Below are 18801 nucleotides of genomic sequence, written 5' to 3'. Positions count from 1 at the left end.
TTTACGAACGGGCCGCTCACTTTCCAAAAAGTTAAAATTAAATCATGTTTTTCCAAAATTCTTGAGGATAATCAAGACGCTTTTTGGCAATTTAAGACGACTGTGGGTTTCTTTTTTTGGGAAAGCAGTGATTTTCGCCCGAGAACTTTTCTATGGCTTTTTTGTCCAGTGCCTTCCTTATAGTGAAGTAATGAACAATGACGTTAACTTTTTTTTCTCATTTCTCCTGGAACTTTTTTGGATCATGGCATGTCTATTGTGTTCTTGATTTTGTAGTCTATTTCACTTTGTCCAACAGACTCAATTTAAGTGATTTCTTGATTCAACACAGGTGATGGCAATCGATTTTGGGTGTGGCCTGTGGAATTCCACTCAGCTTTCCCACAACTGTGGCAGCAGTATGATTATCTGGGGCTGCTTTGCTGCCTCAGGACCAGGACAACTTACTAATCACAGCAATCGCGGTTTTTAATATCTCATAATAAAATGTCAACAACTAATTGCCCGTAACTTAGAATAAAATGTGAAAATAAAGGTATAATTAATCATTTGAATTTACCTGACAACGTGATATTCATAATGCTCTACGCTGCCTCTGCCTTTGCATTCATCTGCCTTGATGAAAACCAATTTAAAGCCCTGGTTAATATTAAGAGGCTTATGCATGCATCACTCAATGAAGCATAGAAGGATCTTTGGGGTTTTCACAATAGCATCATAAAGACCAAAAGTGCCTATGCTCCATGGGTGTCTTTTGATGACATTCAATTTTTGTGGAGTCATCTTTTTTTAAGGCATCTGATATACCATGACGTCCTGTTTGATGCATTGTTGAACATCTTAGCTATCCAATACTTGTTTTATTTTCTGTCTTGGCAATCTGGTTTTGGGTAGCAATTCCCCAGTGCTATGGGGTCCGTGTCTGGCGAGGCACAGTCTGATTTACAAATAAATGTAACTACCGGTACATCTTAAACATCAACAGCTTGTTTCGCAATTGCTGTGAATGTCAGTCTAGCAGGGGCTGCAGGAAATTTTCTTTGGGTTTTGTGTGTATGAGGTAATGGGTATGATTTGGGGTTTTTAAGGGTTATTGTTCTATCTTCGTTATTCATTATCCATTATCCGTTATCGGTCAGTTCATAATACGCTACAAAGCCTAGGAGCCGGGACACTTACTCTCAGCCAAAAGGCCAATAAGGTCCTAGCCCCAAAGCCTTGCTGCGATCATTGCGAATGCACCGTTCCCGGAGGTACTGCAATACCGGGCCGATGCGTGGAGTGGACAGAGCAAGCTCTTATTCCATCTCCGAAATGCAAAAATCAAAGATCATGGCAAGAGGTACGGCCAAAAGGCCAAGCTAGCCCTAAAGCCTGGCCAAGCTAAGGAACTAGCATCAAATAGGTTTTCTTTGCCCCACTCCCTTTCAGGCATTCTGTTATGATTAAAGTTATAATCACTTGTGTTCACAAGGAATGTAACTGACTGAAATGGATAATAATAATAATAATAATAATAATTTCCTTGTATTGTCATTCTGTGTAACAATGTACACAGAACGAAATGTCGATTGCACCTGACCCGTTGTAGCGAGCCGATGCAGCCGCAATGAAACTAATTACTATATCGTTTGATTGACAGCAATGAAGCAATATATAAATTAGTTTTAAAAAATCATATTATTTTCTTATTATATAAATGAAGTCTATGTGCTGCTCCTTTTGAGTAAATGCATCAATGGATAGGTAATCTTCCATCACGAAAAAAAGTCTGTGCATCTAAAAATACATTTTTGAGGGTTTGATTTTACTTGTTAATACTATCACTAATTATATATTTTGGAAATTCCTTGGTCTCACTATGGCCCTCTGCCAAGAGAATTACGTGCCCCACTCTGCTTCTGCAGACGCTCAGCACAATAACACGTTACATTACTGTTCACAGATGCTTTTAACCACATTGGGTGGACGGGGCACCAATTTCTGTGGTGTGTCTCGGGCAATCACGGCCTGGCCGCACCCATTACTCCAGGAGAAGGGGTTTGCTCCCCTACATACAACAGATAATACTGGTTTCATGGTCACCAGTAGCAGGAAGAGCCTCCTTAACTTACTCACATTCATCATCTGGTCACTGTGTAAAGTGTCATCTCACTTCGTCGATCTTTTGCATTGACGTGTGTGTGTGTTCGTGTTCTAAATTCATAGGGACATTTGAACTCATATGTTCCAATACAACTGAGCCGAGCCTAGTAGCTTCGATGAGCCGTTGTAGCCAACAGAAAATAACATCATTCATGGATCAGGCATCAAATTCAAAATTACTTTTTGCAACAAAACTAAATACATCTAAAACACAATAATGATAATATTTTATTTGAATTTGGTCACAATTACATGAATAATGCATTTCCATTACTACCATCTCTCTCGGCTGAAGTGTTGGGCTAATTTATATCCTGAAAAAGTAGATAAATATGGAATACAGTGGGACCTCGCTACTTCGCGGTTCCACGTTCGCGAGTTCAGAGCTTCGCGGGTCTAAAAAAAAAAAAAAAAAAAAAAAGATTAAAAAATATATGTATATTATTATTTTATTTTTTTTAAGCATTTTTGAAGGGGCGTCGCTACTTCGCAGATTTTCACTTTTCGCGGGTGGTTTTGGTCCCCATTAACCGTGATAACCGAGGGATTACTGTAACTGTTTTTCAGGTCCAGGTTCCCAGAGGGCGCCTTTTCACCTTTGACTCAGAAGGACAACATGTCCTGACCTGCTCAAACTCTGGGGGAGTCATTTACAAAGTAATGAAGCCATCATGCACAAATATAATTTTTAAACTGTTAAGTGATAAACTATTGGCAGTGCTGATTATTGGTGCCAATCTTCCTTCAGTGATGAACGTTAATGACCCTTTTTAAATCTGGCAGCTGATATAAAATGGAATGAATATGTTGTTAACTTCAGGTAATTATTTATTTAAGGCAACAGTGTGTATTATTTGCGGTATTCTGATCTTTAAACATGCTTTTTTTTTTAAATACTCGAAGGTCAAGAAATTATCAATTTTTTTACATAACTCGAACCTCACCCAAAGCGTAATGACACATATTCCGCTATCTTGCTGCTACAAATACCACTAATTCTTGAAATATGTATATACAAGTTTAATATACCTTGTAATAAGAAAAACATAACACCGTTTTAAACAATGTAAAGTATCTTTTAGCAGCGCTTCGATAGCAGAGACTTGTACACCATTTCTTATTGTGAAGTAATTTTCTTCCTTGTTTCCTTGACTCCAAAATATTGATTATTGGCCACCTTGACCATAACTTTTAATATTGAATTGAATTGTATTTTTTGTCCTTGATAACGGCATAGTAAACATTGTTTGCTACGAGATTAGACATTGCACTCTAGGATAAACATGTAATGAAGACTCAAAAGAGAAAAATGTAATGATAAAGAGGCAAAAATATTTCCAAAATAGTCCTTGGATTATGGCCTAAATTGTAACAATAGTGCAATGAAAAGTATTGCAATAACACTAAGCTGCAACAAAAAAATCCCAAATAAGTCATAAAGTAAAATACGAGTACGCATTTTCAATGCAACTGGCACAATATACAGTATATCTTTCACAGTTTTGCGTACTTGTTTAGGGTGATGATGGACCTGGGGAAAAGGCTTTCACTGAGGATTTTAGGCCTAAACTCTATTTTCTTGCGTCCGTAGTTTTACTTTTCATGTATTTGATTGTTGAACTTAAAAGGGAAAAGTGTTGTGACATACATGTCCAATTGTTGCTTGTTCAGCTGACAAATGGAGAACCTGCCCTAGAGAACTTGCTCTCCCTGGGTGGACACAAAGCTCCAGTAGTAACAGTGGACTGGTGCTCTGCGTTGGATTGCGGTACCTGCCTGACTGCCTCCATGGACGGAAAAATCAAACTAAGCACGCTCCTCGCGCAGAAGTCCTGACTGAACACATGAAAAAACACACGCCATACATTAAGAATAATAAAATATCCATAGGCTAATTGCAGATGGAGATTATTCCAGAGTGAGATGTCAGTGTTTGCAATTTCATTATGCAATACAAAAATGTTTACGATAAATGTGAAAGGAGTTTGAATGTGAATGTGTTGTTCTACTCATCTAGTCAAGTCGTGTTTATTTGTGTAGCCCTTAATCACAAGGAGTCTCAAAGGGCGGCACAGACCACAGGTTGTTGCAAACCAAAGACTATTGTTACACCATCCCTTGATCTAAAACCTACATGAGGGCAAGGTAAAACTCAAGAACCTCAACATGAGGAAAACGAAGAAACATTGAGAAGGGACCGCACATGAGGTAATCCCCCTTCCAGCCTGGTCAGGCTGCAATGGATGTTGCAATAACAAATAATAAACAGATATTGTTAACATGAAATATAGGTAATTCATAAGCTATAGAATAGAAGTGTGTTTTAAGCCTAAATTTAAACCGTTCCACTGAGGTTGCTGATCGAATCCCAGGGGGCAGAGCATTCCACAACACTGGGGCCCGAATGGAGAACGGTCCAGGATCTGCGGTTCTCTTCTTGGCTCTTGGGATCACAAGTAGACCAGCATTTTCAGAGTGAAGGCTCCAGACTAAAGCATAGGGGGAAATTAAATCTGAAAGACATGGGGGAGCAAGTCCATGCATGCTTTTGTATAATACCAAGAGAACCTTAAAATAACATCTTAAGATAACAGGAAGCCAATGCAGGTTAGCTAAAGTCGGGGTAATGTGATCAAACTTTCCCGCTTCGCTACAGGACTTTGTACCAGCTGCAGGCTCTTGATTTTGGACTTCGGGAGTCCGGGGAGTAGTACATTACAGTAATCGAGACTGGAGGTAACAAACGCATGAATCATAATCTCCGCATTGATCTGGGGCAGCATAGGGCGAATTTTAGCAATGTTGCAAAGATAGAAAAAAGCTGTTCTAGTAATATTCTTAACTTGTGTTTGGAAGGACAGATTGGGGTCAAATATGACACCTACATTTTTGACTGAGTCACTCTGGGTGATATTACATTAGTCAATATTCAGAGCAATTTTTGAGAACAAGTTATGGCGTTTAGATAGACCAATAATTAACTTTTCGGTCTTCAGATTTGAGGCGCAAGAACTTGAGAGACATTTTATCTCAGTGAGGCAGGCCTCCGAATTTCCACAGTTCAGTGGGACAAATTCATCCATCGGAAGATACAGTTGAGTGTCATCTGTGTAGCAATGGAAGCTGATATTATATTTGCGAAGAATATCACCTAATGGAAGCATGTAAATGCTGAAAAGAAGTGGGCAAAGTACTGAATCCTGTGGAACACCACAGGTAACACTAAAGGGTTTAGCTGTCATTTCACCATATTTAACACAGTGCGTCCTATCTGAGAGGTAGGATCTGAACTATAAGAGGACGGTTACTTAGAGACCAATCCATTTTCCAACCGGTCTATAAGATAATATGGTCCACAGTGTCAAAGGCAGCACTAAGGTCCAGCATCACCAACAGTGATGAAGCGCCGGAGTTAATTGCCAGTAGAAGATTAGTGGTTACCTTAACCAGGGCCATCTCAGTAGAGTGATTAGCCCTGAATTTTGATTGCAAAGATTATTCTCAGATTTGAAATCATTCGGCTGCTGTGCCACAAATTTACCGGTACTTTAGAAAGTAACGGCAGGTTTTACACAGGTCTGTAATTACATAAGCTTTCTGGAACAAGGTTGAGTCGTTTAAGTGAAAATTTAATAACAGCGGACTTAAAAGCTGCTGGAACAATACCTGAGGAGAGTAATATGTCTACTATATCTACTGTATATCTGCTATTTCCTTGCAACAACTGAGTCCAGGGTCATTTTCTTTAGGCGCCGTGTTAGATTTATAGTATAGTTCAGTGTTTTTCAACCTTTTTTGAGCCAGGGCATGTTTTTACATTTAAAAAATTTTGCAGCACACCATTAACCAAAATAAAATGACACTGAACAGTATGTTTAATTACAATATAATGTATAAAAGGCCCAGTTTTACAGCACAGACGCTTGACAATGACATAATATTTGCAGAAAATGATTTATAAATGTTTTATAAAATTTTAAAAAGTGGCATTGGATAATTTCTCACGGCACACCTGACCATCTCTCACGGCACACTAGTGTGTCGCTGCACAGTGGTTGAAAATCACTGGTATAGTAGACACCTCAAAATAAAGTGTGAAGACATTGATGGATTTAAAATTCTCAAGGAGAGCAGAAGAGGGCCAAACGCTCTCAGATAGGAAATTTCAACCTGTTCTAACGGCCTTCCAATGAACCGTTTGTTTTTTGTTAAAGGGACACAGTATTACTTAGCACTTCCTAGTGGTAAAAAAAAAAAAGTCATTAAACAAGAACAATTTTTGAGAATTTGCATTAGAATAGTGTGCAAAAAATCATGAACTATCATATAAAAGTACACTTAAAAAAAACACTCTTAGGTTGAGAAATTTACATATATTTTACACAACATGAGGCTCACTTAGAGGGGGCAGACACGATTGTTGCTGCTATGGGTAGCCCCAAAAATATTGTGAAAGTTTGAGTAATAAAATTAGAATAAAATAAATGCGGTTTGGTCACTTTGAGTTTCCTAGTTTGTATTGCTCCTTGTGCTTTGTGGCACTCGTTTATGGGTACACTACACAATACAGCGACTACTAGTGGTGAAATATTACAGTGTCCCTTAAAAATGAGCAACATTGTTGGATTTGGCATATAAATGTGTGTTTGTGGCTTTTTATTTAGGCACAGCGCGAAAAACACATGTAAAAAAATAAAGCAAAAACGGCTGAACAATGAAAGAATGAAACTTTTATTTTGAACATAACGTAAGCAAAAACAAAACAACAAATCAAAAAAAAGAAAAGAAAACACACAGACAACAATACAATGATATCATAAGCATGTGCCCAAAGGGAGTAGGCTGAAGCAGAAGCATTTAACTGCCTACCCCTATTCCATGTTTTTCTTGCCGGAAGAAAGCATTAACTAACAAAAAAAACAGAACATAAATTTGAAAAAAATACCACAATGTCCACTTTTAGGATTTCCTTCATTATTCCTTTATTATTAGGTACTACTGCCTTGATAACGAAGTGTGCGTATGCAGCATGTGCACATTGACGGACGTCATGCAGGGCACACAATATAAACCCTGAGAAACCTTGGTGGACATTAAGGTGCAACACCTTATATTCACTTTTTTGTTTTTTTGAATGGTAAGAATGTTCCAGAAGTGTTTCCCATACATTGGAAGATTCTGGCCGATTATATATATAAATATATATATATATATATATATATATATGTAACCGCAGTGTACTTGTCCCACCAAAGATCCACATTCACGCTGGACTGGATGATGAGGTTTTTATTATTACAGTTTCTGCAAATGAATGAGTCACAACATTAGCTTTTCTGCTGGCTTTGATCTCTGATCTCAGTAATAATAATAATAATAATAATTTCCTTTGTATTGTCATTCTTTGTAACAATGTACACAGAACGAAATGTCGATACACCTGACCCGTTGTAGCGAGTCGATGCAGCCGCAGCCAACAGAGGGCGCCGCCATTATAGCAGCTCTCTCTGGAAACTGCCCAAAAGCATATCAAAGAGCTTTCATTTCAACTTACATAAAATATATTTTGGAATATCACAATACATTTTTACATCCATTTCAAGAAGATACTTTTAACAAGAGATCGTATAGTGGATTTTTAACCTTTTGCAATGAATTCAACATATCTTTCTTTAGTCTGAATTTTAACCAACATCATCATTTTTAATATCCATCCATCCATCCATTGTCTTCCGCTTATCCGAGGTCGGGTCGCAGGGGCAGCAGCGTTAAAAGGGAAGCCCAGACGTCCCTATCCCCAGCCACCTCCTCCAGCTCATCCGACGGGACCCGGAGGAGTTCCCAAGCCAGCCGTGAGACATAGTCTCTCCAACGTGTCCTGGGTCGGCCCCGGGGCCTCCTGCCGGTGGGACATGCCCGGAACACCTCCCAAGGGAGGCGTCCAGGAGGCATCCTTATTAGATGCCCGAGCCACCTCAACTGGCTCCTCTCAACGCGGAGGAGCAGTGGCTCTACACCGAGTCCCTCCCGGATGACTGAGCTTCTCACCTTATCTCTAAGGGAGAACCCAGCCACCCTGCGGAGTTCTTTCGGTCATGACCCAAAGTTCATGACCATAGGTGAGGGTAGGAACGTAGATCAACCGGTAGATCGAGAGCTTTGCCTTTCGGCTCAGCTCCCTCTTCACCACGACGGACCGGTATAGGGTCCGAATGACGGCAGACGCTGCACCGACCCGTCTGTCGATCTCCCGTTCCATCCTACCCTCACTCGTGAACAAGACCCCAAGATACTTGAACTCCTCCACTTGGGGCAAGACCTCCTCCCCAACCCGGAGGGAGCATACCACCCTTTTCCCACTGAGAACCATGGCCTCGGACTTGGAGGTGCTGATCCTCATCCCGGCCGCTTCACACTCGGCTGCGAATCGCTCCAGCGAGAGCTGAAGATCACGGCCTGAGGAAGCCAACAGCACCACGTCATCTGCAAAAAGCAGTGACGCAATGCTGAGGCCCCCAAACCGGACTCCATCCACGCCAAGGCTGCGCCTAGAAATTCTGTCCATAAAAGTTATGAACAGAATCGGTGACAAAGGGCAGCCCTGGCGGAGCTCCTTTTTAATATATATGAGAAAATAGAAATGAGAACAATAATGTGTATAAAAACGGGTACAATTTACCTGCAAATGAATGAGTCACAACATTAGCTTTTCTGCTGGCTTTGATCTATTTGATCTCTACAAGGCGAATTAACATTTTAGTAAAACAGAAACAAAACAAAAATAAATCCAAACAGCTTGACAATATCAATCTCATTACTGTGCATTTTGAGAGATTTGTCAGCTGGGGTTTTAATGTTAAAAATGAACTTCTTTTGTGGAGCACCAAAAGATGTGTCTTACCAGTAGCAGCTCTCTCTGGATACTGCCAACAAACCCCGCCTCCCGGTCACATGTCAGAAGACAAAACCAAACCCCACCCCATACCAGCAGGTGGCACTGTTGGACTCATCATTGCAGGACTCTTACCAAAAACTATACACATATTTCAGCAGGAATTTCAATGAAACAAAAGTTATTATTACACCCGTTACATATATATATATATATATATATATATATATATATATATATATATAAAGGTTTAAGGGTGCTGTATGTTTTTTTTATTTATTTTTCTACTTGCTTACCCTGTCTCCCGGTTTGCGGCATTTGTCAAGCTCCTTATGTTGCATGAGCAAGTATGTGCATTTCTTTCTTCTCAATCTCTAATAATCGCTTTTTTTCATTATTTCATTATATGTTTTGAATTGTGTTTGGGCAGCACACGATACATGCCTCATCTTGCTTTCACCAATTTAATGCTAGACTGCGGTGACGGCCATAAAGTCACTCTCTGCACATGTTTCCCCCTTTCCTCCTTACTTATATGTTCTGCAGTCAGAACAGATTTGCTTAAAGTGGGATGAAAGCAGTAGGGGAAAAAATGAAGGCTCTTTGAACTCAGTTGGGCATTGTTAACACAAAGTTGATGGGAAAAAAATGTTTTACTTTCGACATGTTACCAGAAATATACAAAAATTGGTTCCCTCAAAGAGCAGCTTGGCGGCGCAGTGGTTAGCGTGTGTGCAGCACAGTTCTGAGGTCATGAGATCGAACCTCCTGTGTGGAGTTTGCATGTTCTCCCCGTGCTTGCGTGGATTTCCTCCGGGCACTCCGGTTTCCTCCTACCTTCCAAAAACATGCATGTCAGATTAATTGGCCGGTCTAAATTGTCCCTAGGTGTGAATGAGCGAGTGAATTGTCTGTCACTGTGTGCCCTGCGACTGGCTGGCAACCAGTTCAGGGTGTCCACTGCCCGAAGATAGCTGGGATGGGCTCCAGCTCCCTTGCGACCCTACTGAAGATAAGCGGTGCAGATAATGGATGGATGGATGGGTTCCCTCGATTCGTGATTTATCAAAGTTACTGTTCTTTACGGCTCTTCCGCGTGGGGCGCACTAAACGCTCTTGTATACATTTTTACAAAGAAGAAGTGAGAGCCACAACAATAACAGTACTAGCAGCAAGGGAATGTGGCGCCTTGACATTCAATCCAGCAGTTAATCCAAGAGTAAAACAGCTACTCTGCTAGAAACGTAAAAAGGAATTAGTGCGAAGTTTTAAAAATTCAGATGTAATGGAGCTTCTTTCTTGGCCTTCTCCATAAATCCGCGGGTGATAGGTTAGCCGACAAGAACGCTGGCGTACTGGTGTCTTTTTTTGTTTGATGTCACTGGTCTCGGGCCCCGTGCGCCAACATGGAGAGCTTGTACAAGCGCAAAATGTTCGCTTCGATGCGCAAAACAAAGACGGATCTGTCCAAGAAGAGACAAATCGGCTTGCCCGCCTCCATTCTGGACGACAGTGACGAGGGCTCCTTCTCCTCGTCCTCGTCGTCCGGTTCCCAGTCCGCATTTCACAGTTCCTCGGAGGAGGACAGCGACCAGCAGGAGTGGAAAAGGAGCGATAACACCGGAGCCTCTTCCAGCGACGACAGCCGTTCCGTAAGCCGTAGGTAGGGCTGGGTCACACTGTGGTGCCTTTACATACGAGTTTAATTCGTCCAATGATCTTGCTCGTAACGCGTGCCACGAGCGAATACTTCCAAAAATAAATAATTTAAAAGTAATTGGGCCGTTCCTGACGTCCATAAAGCATCAGTGAAAGCATCAGTCCATAAAGTACCGTACTCCTTTTTTCTTTTACAAATAACATATGTACTGTCAATATAATTATAATTTTAAAAATATTCGTTTAATTTCATTTTTACTTCACATGATACTTTGTCGCCATGTGCATTTGCTTTACTTAGGCAAGGGATGGTAAACCATAATGTAAAAAAAAAAAATCCATATTGGATCAAACAAAAACAAAAATGTCTGGAGCTGCAAAAAATGAAAAGCCTTATTTAGGCCTTATAAGGAATGCAACACTAACTGTCTATTATGTTCATTGGAAAACGTTAAAGGTGGGGTAAGTAGTTTGAGGTATCCCCAAAAAGTTTAAAATTAACTATTTTCTTTCTCAAGTATTTGTTAACTATGCCCAACTGAGTTCAAGGAGCCTTTATTTATGTCTTTTTTCACCATGCCTTTCTGCTTTAAGCTTGCTTTTGGTGTTCTGGCCACCGTACGCATTAGGTTTGAGGAAAGGAGGTGGCTCATGGGTTTAGAGGGAATTCTCGCGCATGCTTGCGGTTGTCTTTAACTGTAGGATGAAAATGATAAAAATAAGAAAATGACTGTTTCAAATACAGTCCAAATGCCAACCCAAATCCCCCAAAATGTTTTTTTTTTAAAAGAGTTGATTCAAGCGCATCGAGGTGGATGTGCAACATAAGCAGCTTGACAGAGGCTGCAATGAGGATTTCAGCCATTCAGCAAATAGAATATTTTGAACTTATATACCATACTTTTAAGTTTGTGTCCCTACAAAAACCTATATTATTCCATTACTATACATTTTTGAAAAAGTGCCAGGGAGCCAGTGGGGAGGGCAAGAGAGCAGCATACAGCCCCACAGCAATTTTAGCATGTAGTCCAAACTTTGTTGGTGATAGAAAGCGTCTTTCTCTGCTTTTGTCGGTCCAGAGAGTTTTCTTGACGGATGGCGTTCGGAGAAACTTGAAACTGATAACGATTTGTGCGTGCATAATCTAGGTTTGTCAAACTCAGACTCAGACCGCAACGCCCTCATGCAGACACAGGCAGAAAAGGGCAGGAGCGACTGTTTAGCCAATCAGAATGCAGAAAACAATCTGCCAAATGGCAAAACTGTGATTAGCAAACTGCGATACAGCAAGGGATTACTCTACTTGATCAGTATTGATAATATTGATATTTGGGTCAATCTGCCTTACCTTACCTGCAGGAAGCGTTCGTTTCTGGGAGGGGACGAGACATCCTCATCTTCGAGCACTGTGAAGGAACATGATGATGATGACGATGATGATGACGATAAACCGAAGAGGTTGGTGCAGCCCAAGAAGAGGTACAGAGTTCAACGACAGGAGGATTCGGACTCAGATCGTGCAGATGAAAAACGGAAAGAAGAGGAGGAGAAGGCAAAGAGGAGGCAGAGACACAACAAACTGCTTGCGCTATCGCGCAGGATGAAGGCTCGTGTTCCGAGTAGGAGAAGGAACCGCGTAGTCAAGGTACGATACCTGGGGGACCTATTTCCATATTGTTGACAACTGCAGGAGCTCTTTTTAAGCAAAACATTGCAGCATTTGAATGTTTTTACCATCCCTTAGACCAGGGGTCTCACACTTACAGATTGGGCCTCGGGCTGCACGACACTGCATTTTTTTAAGGATTTATAGTTCTATGTTTGTGAGTGATGGAGTGTTTGGACAACAAGAATTGTCACAGTTCAGAGGCAGGTTCTAACGACTCTAGCCAATAAAGACGAGGCAAAGTGTGCAAGCAGTGTGTGCCCGACTATGCTAGGCTGGTGTATGCTGTCAGTCAAACAGCCACTGTGGGTGGGCGTGCGCACAATTTGCCACCAAAAAAAAACCGATGGTGTGGCGAGACAGCTAGTAGCCTTAGCGACACTCTACATTGAAAATAAATTCATCAATGAAATCAAAACCTGAGAAAAGTCAAACGAACGCTAAGAAATGCTAATGACCAGCAGTTGCTCCGTGGATTGTTATTGTGTCCTGGAATCGACGGAGGTTATGTCGGGAGAGAAGGCAATAGCAAGGCTGCAGGTCTGGCCTAGTGCTACGGCTAGGCTAACAAGTGCGAAGGCTGTATTTCACCAACACCAGCTCAATTTTTGATTAAACTGATAACCTGGAGCTACAACTCGAGGGAAACCATTACATTTGTGATTCTTGTAATGGAATCATCGCAGAGACCTTGCTGACGTCGAAATTACCCAATACTAGCGTGAAGACTCCTGACTTATTCATGTATTACTATTTTATTCATTTTCCTATTAACAAAATAGTTTTTTTTCTTAAAATCTTATTTTGTGTACAAAAAAAGGATATGTGAGAATGAGCTGTGCTAACAACATAGAGAACTGTCCCATCAAGAAAATTGGTGGAATGGTTAAGTATCATTCCCAATAAAATTTTATTGATTTGATCCAATTACTTTTTCAGTACCAATAATATTGACGTTTGCATCGATCCGACCACCTCTAGTAGACACACCTTGAATTTAACCCATTTTGAAACTGTTTTACAGGATGACGAAGAACCCAAGCAAGTGGGTGACGGGGGTCCCGCGGATGAAGATGGAGAAAATAACGGCAAGGCTGAGGCTTCAGGTGGAAGTGGAGAGGAGAAGGAAGAGGAGAAGGAAGGGCAAGGAGAAAAGGACAAAGAGAAGAAACAAGAAGAGGAAGTGAAGGACTAGCTTCCTTTGTGCAGCCACGGGTACATTAGACACTCAGTGCAAAAATATCCATTTGAAATATGATTCTGTACAGTGCTCTGCTTTCTCTCACAGCACTAGCAAAACAAACTGCCCGTGAACAGAAAAATGTCATGATAGAAAAGCTGGCTTTCTGTTGGGCCAGAGGACAAACAACAAGGCTCATCTTGCAAAAGCTGTGGATCCTGAAATGGGAATGCGAGTGCTTGAATATTTGCTTGTGTTTGGATCAGACCTACTATACCTTGAAAGTGATACCAAGAAGGCTTTGGTATTTTTTCCCAATCGTCACTTGTGAATAACATCAAGAATCCAAATATGGATATTTCAGTAAACACAAATTTTTCCATTTTCATTTTCCTTTAAAATAACAGTAAAAAGTGACAAATAACTTCATGAGAAAATGGCACTACTGTTTTGTTTTTTGTTTTTTATGATTTTTTTTTTGGTTGTGTTCTTTTTGTTGTCAAATCCATTGGAGGTAGGAAGACCATTTCAGTTATTCTTTATTTACTTCTTTTTTTTTTTATCAAAGGTGGGGTGCGTATTTTGAGTTGTCTTTAAAGAGTCTAAAATGAAACATTTTCTCAAAAACATGTTAACAATCCCCCTGTGAGTTTAAAGAGCCTTTATGTATATTTATTTCACAGTGCCACTAAAGGGAAGAAAGTGGGGGATTGGGTTGACAGAGTAACATCACACGCGTGGTCGTGGTTTTCATGAGGATGAAAATGGTGAAAGTAAGAAAATGACTTTTTCAAATACAGACCAAATGCCAACCCACTCCCCCAAAAAAGGAAAAAGCAAGTGTTTATTTGAGCAAATCTAAAAATTTCACATTCTTGTACACGCCACAAAAGGAGCTGCAATGATGATTTCAGCCCGATATGCCGCCAGCAAGTAGAATATTTTGACGTTTCATACACCACTTTTAACTTTTTGCTATTGGGGTTTATAAATATCCTAAATTCCATACTTAAATGTTGGCTTGCAATAATGGTCGTACTTACATTCCTCATGGGGGGAATTTTGGTATCAATCTGATCCAAGTAAATCATGGTAGTATTTATTGAAACTGATCCAATCTTTTTTGCTTGAAAATGTCACGATCAATAAATAACTGAAGCTCTCACCTCTTTATAATACTAATAAACGCACAAAGATTTAAGCCACTAAAATCTTTCATTTTGTATTAAATGGCTACATTGCAAACTTAACCCCTTAACGTTCCAATGGCTGGCCTGCAGGACTTTTGACAATCAGTTACGTTTTTTTACAATGTCACAGGCCACGTATTATTGGAAAGCTTAAACTCTTGGGATTCAAGATATGCTGACCATTTCAAAATATACTCCTCAGAGAAACATCACAATCCATCTTAAACACCACAGCCAAACACTGTGAAGCCGAGGTGACTCACCATTGGGTCACCTGACCATCTTCAAATTAGAATCCAACCGTGTAAAATATTTGCTCCAAAACACACGATAATGCAGACGGATAAACAGAAATCTGCCTAAGAAACATTTTTGCTTCGTTAGATGTTGCTCCAAAACTCCCTTCGAAAATATACATACTTGTGAATTCTTATATAGTAGTTAGCCTTACCCTTTCGATTTACACCTTTTTTGGCCAATCTCAGGCTATTTTTCACTGTCTACATCCCATACGGGTCTGTTTGATGAAACGGATATCGGCTCTAGTAGGTTCGAATATCTTCAGCCAGTAGTAAACAAATTGAATGATGATTGACACATTGGTTAGCAATGAAATTTCCAACATAATTTCATGCCATTTTCTGAGGGTGTATTCAAAACAGCCGAAAAATAACTTGCGCATTGCATTTTTACGCACATTATTACACACAAGTGTGCACAATCATCGAATAACTTCAGGAAGGAGAAGTCAAACATTTACATTTCATAGTGGTTGAAAAATTGGCCAAAGTAAAATTAGAAATTTGTAAACGCTTTAGTGTAGTAAACTAGTCGTATCCAAATGGCCACCTTTGGAAACCTACCCTTAAAAAAATGTGTAAAATTCAATGGTTAGTTTTGCAGAAAGCGATCAAATTTGACAAGGTACCAGTTAAGGCTATTGATTGTCTCGCCGCTTTTCCATCTAAGATGCCCATGCTCCACTCATCTGCGGGCATTTAGTAAAAAAAAATAAAAAATCAGGCGAGAATGAAAACCTTCTATTTCTGTGTGTCCCAACTAAGATTTTAGGCGAATTGTATAGGAACGTTAAAGGTTTAAGCATAATAAACAATAGAAAAAAGAAATACCAAACCAAAAAAATCATCAATCTAATGAAAATACCTTTGGCCCGATACTCTGCCTGGCAGGCAGGATGCAGCAGCAGGCCAGGTGGGGAGAGTTGCTAAAAGTGTCCTGATCAGTCAGAAATTTAGGCAGAAACTAAGAGTTGCCAGAGCTGCTAGATGAGAAAAGGTCTGTGCTATTTACATAGAGAAGCAGCACTTTAAGGAAGTTGGGGGAGTGAAGTATTGATCCCAGGACAATAGTATTGCTCCTTAAAAGTACTTGCTAAGTATCGATAATATCAATATTTGGATAAATCCGCCCTCCCCTAATACTTTGTTTGCAGTATTGGCTCTACTGTAAGGCCATCATTATCAAATACGTTATCATTTAGAAATCCGGTATTTTTTTTGTAAATTTTTGAGATGTTGGTAAGGCCATTATTGCATGAGAGGTCGATAAACAGTAAGGCCACTATTACACGGTTTTGATTAATTATTTGCTAATTAGCGATTGTTGACAAACTTTGTGGTATCAATAGTAATTAATTGGGGATTCCAAAAAAACACTGTTAAAATGTTTTCAAAATGTAACAGTTTTTAGCCTTTTTCTCGAAAACCAATTATTGTCAGTGATGCCATTTGCTCATTTTATCTGGGGTGTTTTTCAGTTGTACATAAAACTGCAATGTGATTGCATTTCAGAATTGTATATATATTTTTAAATTGGGCATTATGAGCGTTTGATAACTCCTACTATTTTCCCCCTTCAGATGCAGGTTGTGAAATGCCTAAATGGTTTTCAATGACATACTATTATTTTGACTACACTCATGCATTTAAATGTATTCCTGCATGTAAACTGAGTTGCTTTCTCAATGCGGTTTCATGGGTTTAAACTTATACTGTAAATGTTTTTAAATCAGGCTTGACATCTTAGGACAGCTTTTATGGATTTGCAATACATCTACTTGATGCAAGTGTTGCAGTGTTACTTGTAATTATGTTTCAAAATATGTCTGTTCATACAAAACTTTGAAAACAAATTTTTACTGGGCTAAAACAAAAAAATGTTGAAAGTATCAATAACGAATTTTATGTAATTATACTTGTAAGTTTGCGCAATACACCGACAGTATCAAGAAAACTTGAGTGCATTATGATGACATAATTGTATTTTTTTCTTTATTCCTGTTGAAAAAAATATACCGTGTAACGTACTAATGTATTTTAACACAGGCATAAAATTAATAATTTTGCATTTAGCTCCAAAGGGGCATCCTTTTTGAGCATTTTTCTGTTTTGTTTGAAACAATCTGAATGATTTATCTAATATATATATATATATATATATATATATATATATATATATATATATATATATATATATATATATTTTTCTCTCTCCAGAAAACATTTATTTAAAAAAGAATAGTCGAATACATAAATAATCCATTAATAAGAATGATGCAGTCAATAAAATATTAAGTACCAAGTAGAGTATTACATGTCAAAGATTACAAAAAATAATTACTGAATGCATTTCACCCCCTTCAAATGTAAGAAATGTTTCTGGATAACTTAATTTTCCGTCACTGATACTTTTTTCCCCCCTTGCCATTAGTGCTATTGTATATGTGTGCATAAATCAAATAAAACAATAATTTTCAAGTGAAATGTTTTTGTAACATTAATGATATGGTAATTTTCTTATGTTTTAATCATCCACTGTGCAAATGGTATTAAGTGAATATTTTTTTGCTTCAGATTAACTAGCATGGGGTGTAGTTTAGGCCATATTTCAGAATTCCCCCTTACACTGAAAGGTTTTTTATAAATAAAAGTGTTTTATTTTAAATACAGGGAGTGCAGAATTATTAGGCAAGTTGTATTTTTGAGGATTAATTTTATTATTGAACAACAACCATGTTCTTAATGAACCCAAAAGTCTCATTAATATCAAAGCTGAATATTTTGGAAGTTGGAGTGGTGCTTTTTTAGTTTTAGCTATTTTAGGAGGATATCTGTGTGTGCAGGTGAACATTACTGTGCATAATTATTAGGCAACTTAACAAAAAACAAATGTATACCCCTTTCAATTATTTATTTTCATCAGGGAAACCAATATAACAGCTCAACATTCACAAATATACATTTCTGACATTCAAAAACAAAACAGAAACAAATCAGTGACCAATATAGCCACCTTTCTTTGCAAGGACACTCAAAAGCCTGCCATCCTGAGTTCAAAGAGCAGTGCTGCCCCCAATTGTCAACATCCTACGAAAAATGTGTGAAAGATTTTTTTCACCTAGATGTAATGTGTGTGCATTCATAGGCACTGTCCAAACATGTTGGTTCAAAAACAAGCTCACTAACAGTCAGTGTTGCAAATAACGATATGTAACGGTGTTATTTTTTTCATTACGGAATGAACTAATTATTTTTTTAGTCGTTACAACGCCATAAATTACTGACGGTCAAAAAGGGTTGATTACTTTGGCTCGAGAACACCAATGGCGGCGTGCCCCTGCAAACCAGGCGCCGTTTTCAGCGGCACGGTTTTGAGCTCTCTTTTTAATTATTTATGTCACGTTTTTTCGGATAATGTCACCATTCAAAATATTGACTATCACATAGATAGCAATTATGAAGATGGTATTTAATAATGCGCCGAAAGAAAATACTAAAGAGGGCTGAGCTTTATATCATTTACTGCTGATTTCAAGTGTAAGATAAATCTGTTTCTGGTGAGGTGCAACAAATATTGCAAGTTTCTATAACACAACTACCTGTCTGTTGTTCTCTATTTTCAACTGACTCAAATACTGCTCAAATAATTTAAATTATTTTACCTACAACAACCACACATAAATATATATATATATATATATATGGTTGGTTGGTTTGATCCTTTAACCACTAGGATCGTAGGGGCACCACTTCCTGTGGTGTGTCTTAGG

General features: G+C 39.0%; 2 protein-coding genes and 1 pseudogene across 4 annotated transcripts in view; 2 read left to right on the top strand and 1 right to left on the bottom strand.

The window, feature by feature from the left end:
* wdr91 (WD repeat domain 91) overlaps positions 1–4141 on the top strand; it is a 28994-nt gene extending 24853 nt beyond the window's left edge. For both annotated transcript variants that reach the window (XM_088319654.1, XM_088319655.1), the window contains exons 18-19: positions 2713–2802; positions 3817–4141. In XM_088319654.1, coding sequence (XP_088175780.1) covers positions 2713–2802; positions 3817–3981 — 255 coding nt within the window. In that variant the 3' untranslated portion in view covers positions 3982–4141. The remainder of the gene's footprint in view (positions 1–2712; positions 2803–3816) is intronic.
* Positions 1232–1365, bottom strand: LOC148351149 (U2 spliceosomal RNA; annotated as a pseudogene).
* Positions 4142–10151: 6010 nt separating the features above from the next.
* ccdc82 (coiled-coil domain containing 82) lies at positions 10152–17515 on the top strand. 2 transcript variants are annotated; one of them, XM_088319672.1, is made up of 4 exons: positions 10152–10700; positions 12056–12341; positions 13387–13577; positions 13651–17515. In XM_088319672.1, the coding sequence occupies exons 1-3, from the start codon at positions 10444–10446 to the stop codon at positions 13555–13557; spliced, it is 714 nt and encodes a 237-aa protein (XP_088175798.1). In that variant the 5' UTR covers positions 10152–10443; the 3' UTR covers positions 13558–13577; positions 13651–17515. The 2 variants fall into 2 exon arrangements, with proteins under 2 accessions (XP_088175798.1, XP_088175797.1); XM_088319671.1 differs by having other exon boundaries at positions 10154–10700; positions 13387–17515.
* The last annotated feature ends 1286 nt before the right edge of the window (positions 17516–18801 follow it).

The sequence above is a fragment of the Urocampus carinirostris genome, chromosome 16 (assembly GCF_059441175.1).
Source record: "Urocampus carinirostris isolate Australia breed hairy pipefish chromosome 16, RoL_Ucar_1.0, whole genome shotgun sequence".
Lineage (NCBI taxonomy): Eukaryota > Metazoa > Chordata > Actinopteri > Syngnathiformes > Syngnathidae > Urocampus > Urocampus carinirostris.
Note: the sequence above shows the minus strand (reverse complement) of the source record. Positions and strands in the feature narration are given on the sequence as shown.

Coding starts and splice junctions, on each gene's coding strand:
- ccdc82 (XM_088319672.1), top strand. CDS start 10,444: ATGGAGAGCTTGTACAAGCGCAAAATGTTCGCTTCGATGCGCAAAACA. Junction 10,701..12,055: donor AGCCGTTCCGTAAGCCGTAG/GTAGGGCTGGGT, acceptor CCTTACCTGCAG/GAAGCGTTCGTTTCTGGGAG. Junction 12,342..13,386: donor GAAGGAACCGCGTAGTCAAG/GTACGATACCTG, acceptor ACTGTTTTACAG/GATGACGAAGAACCCAAGCA.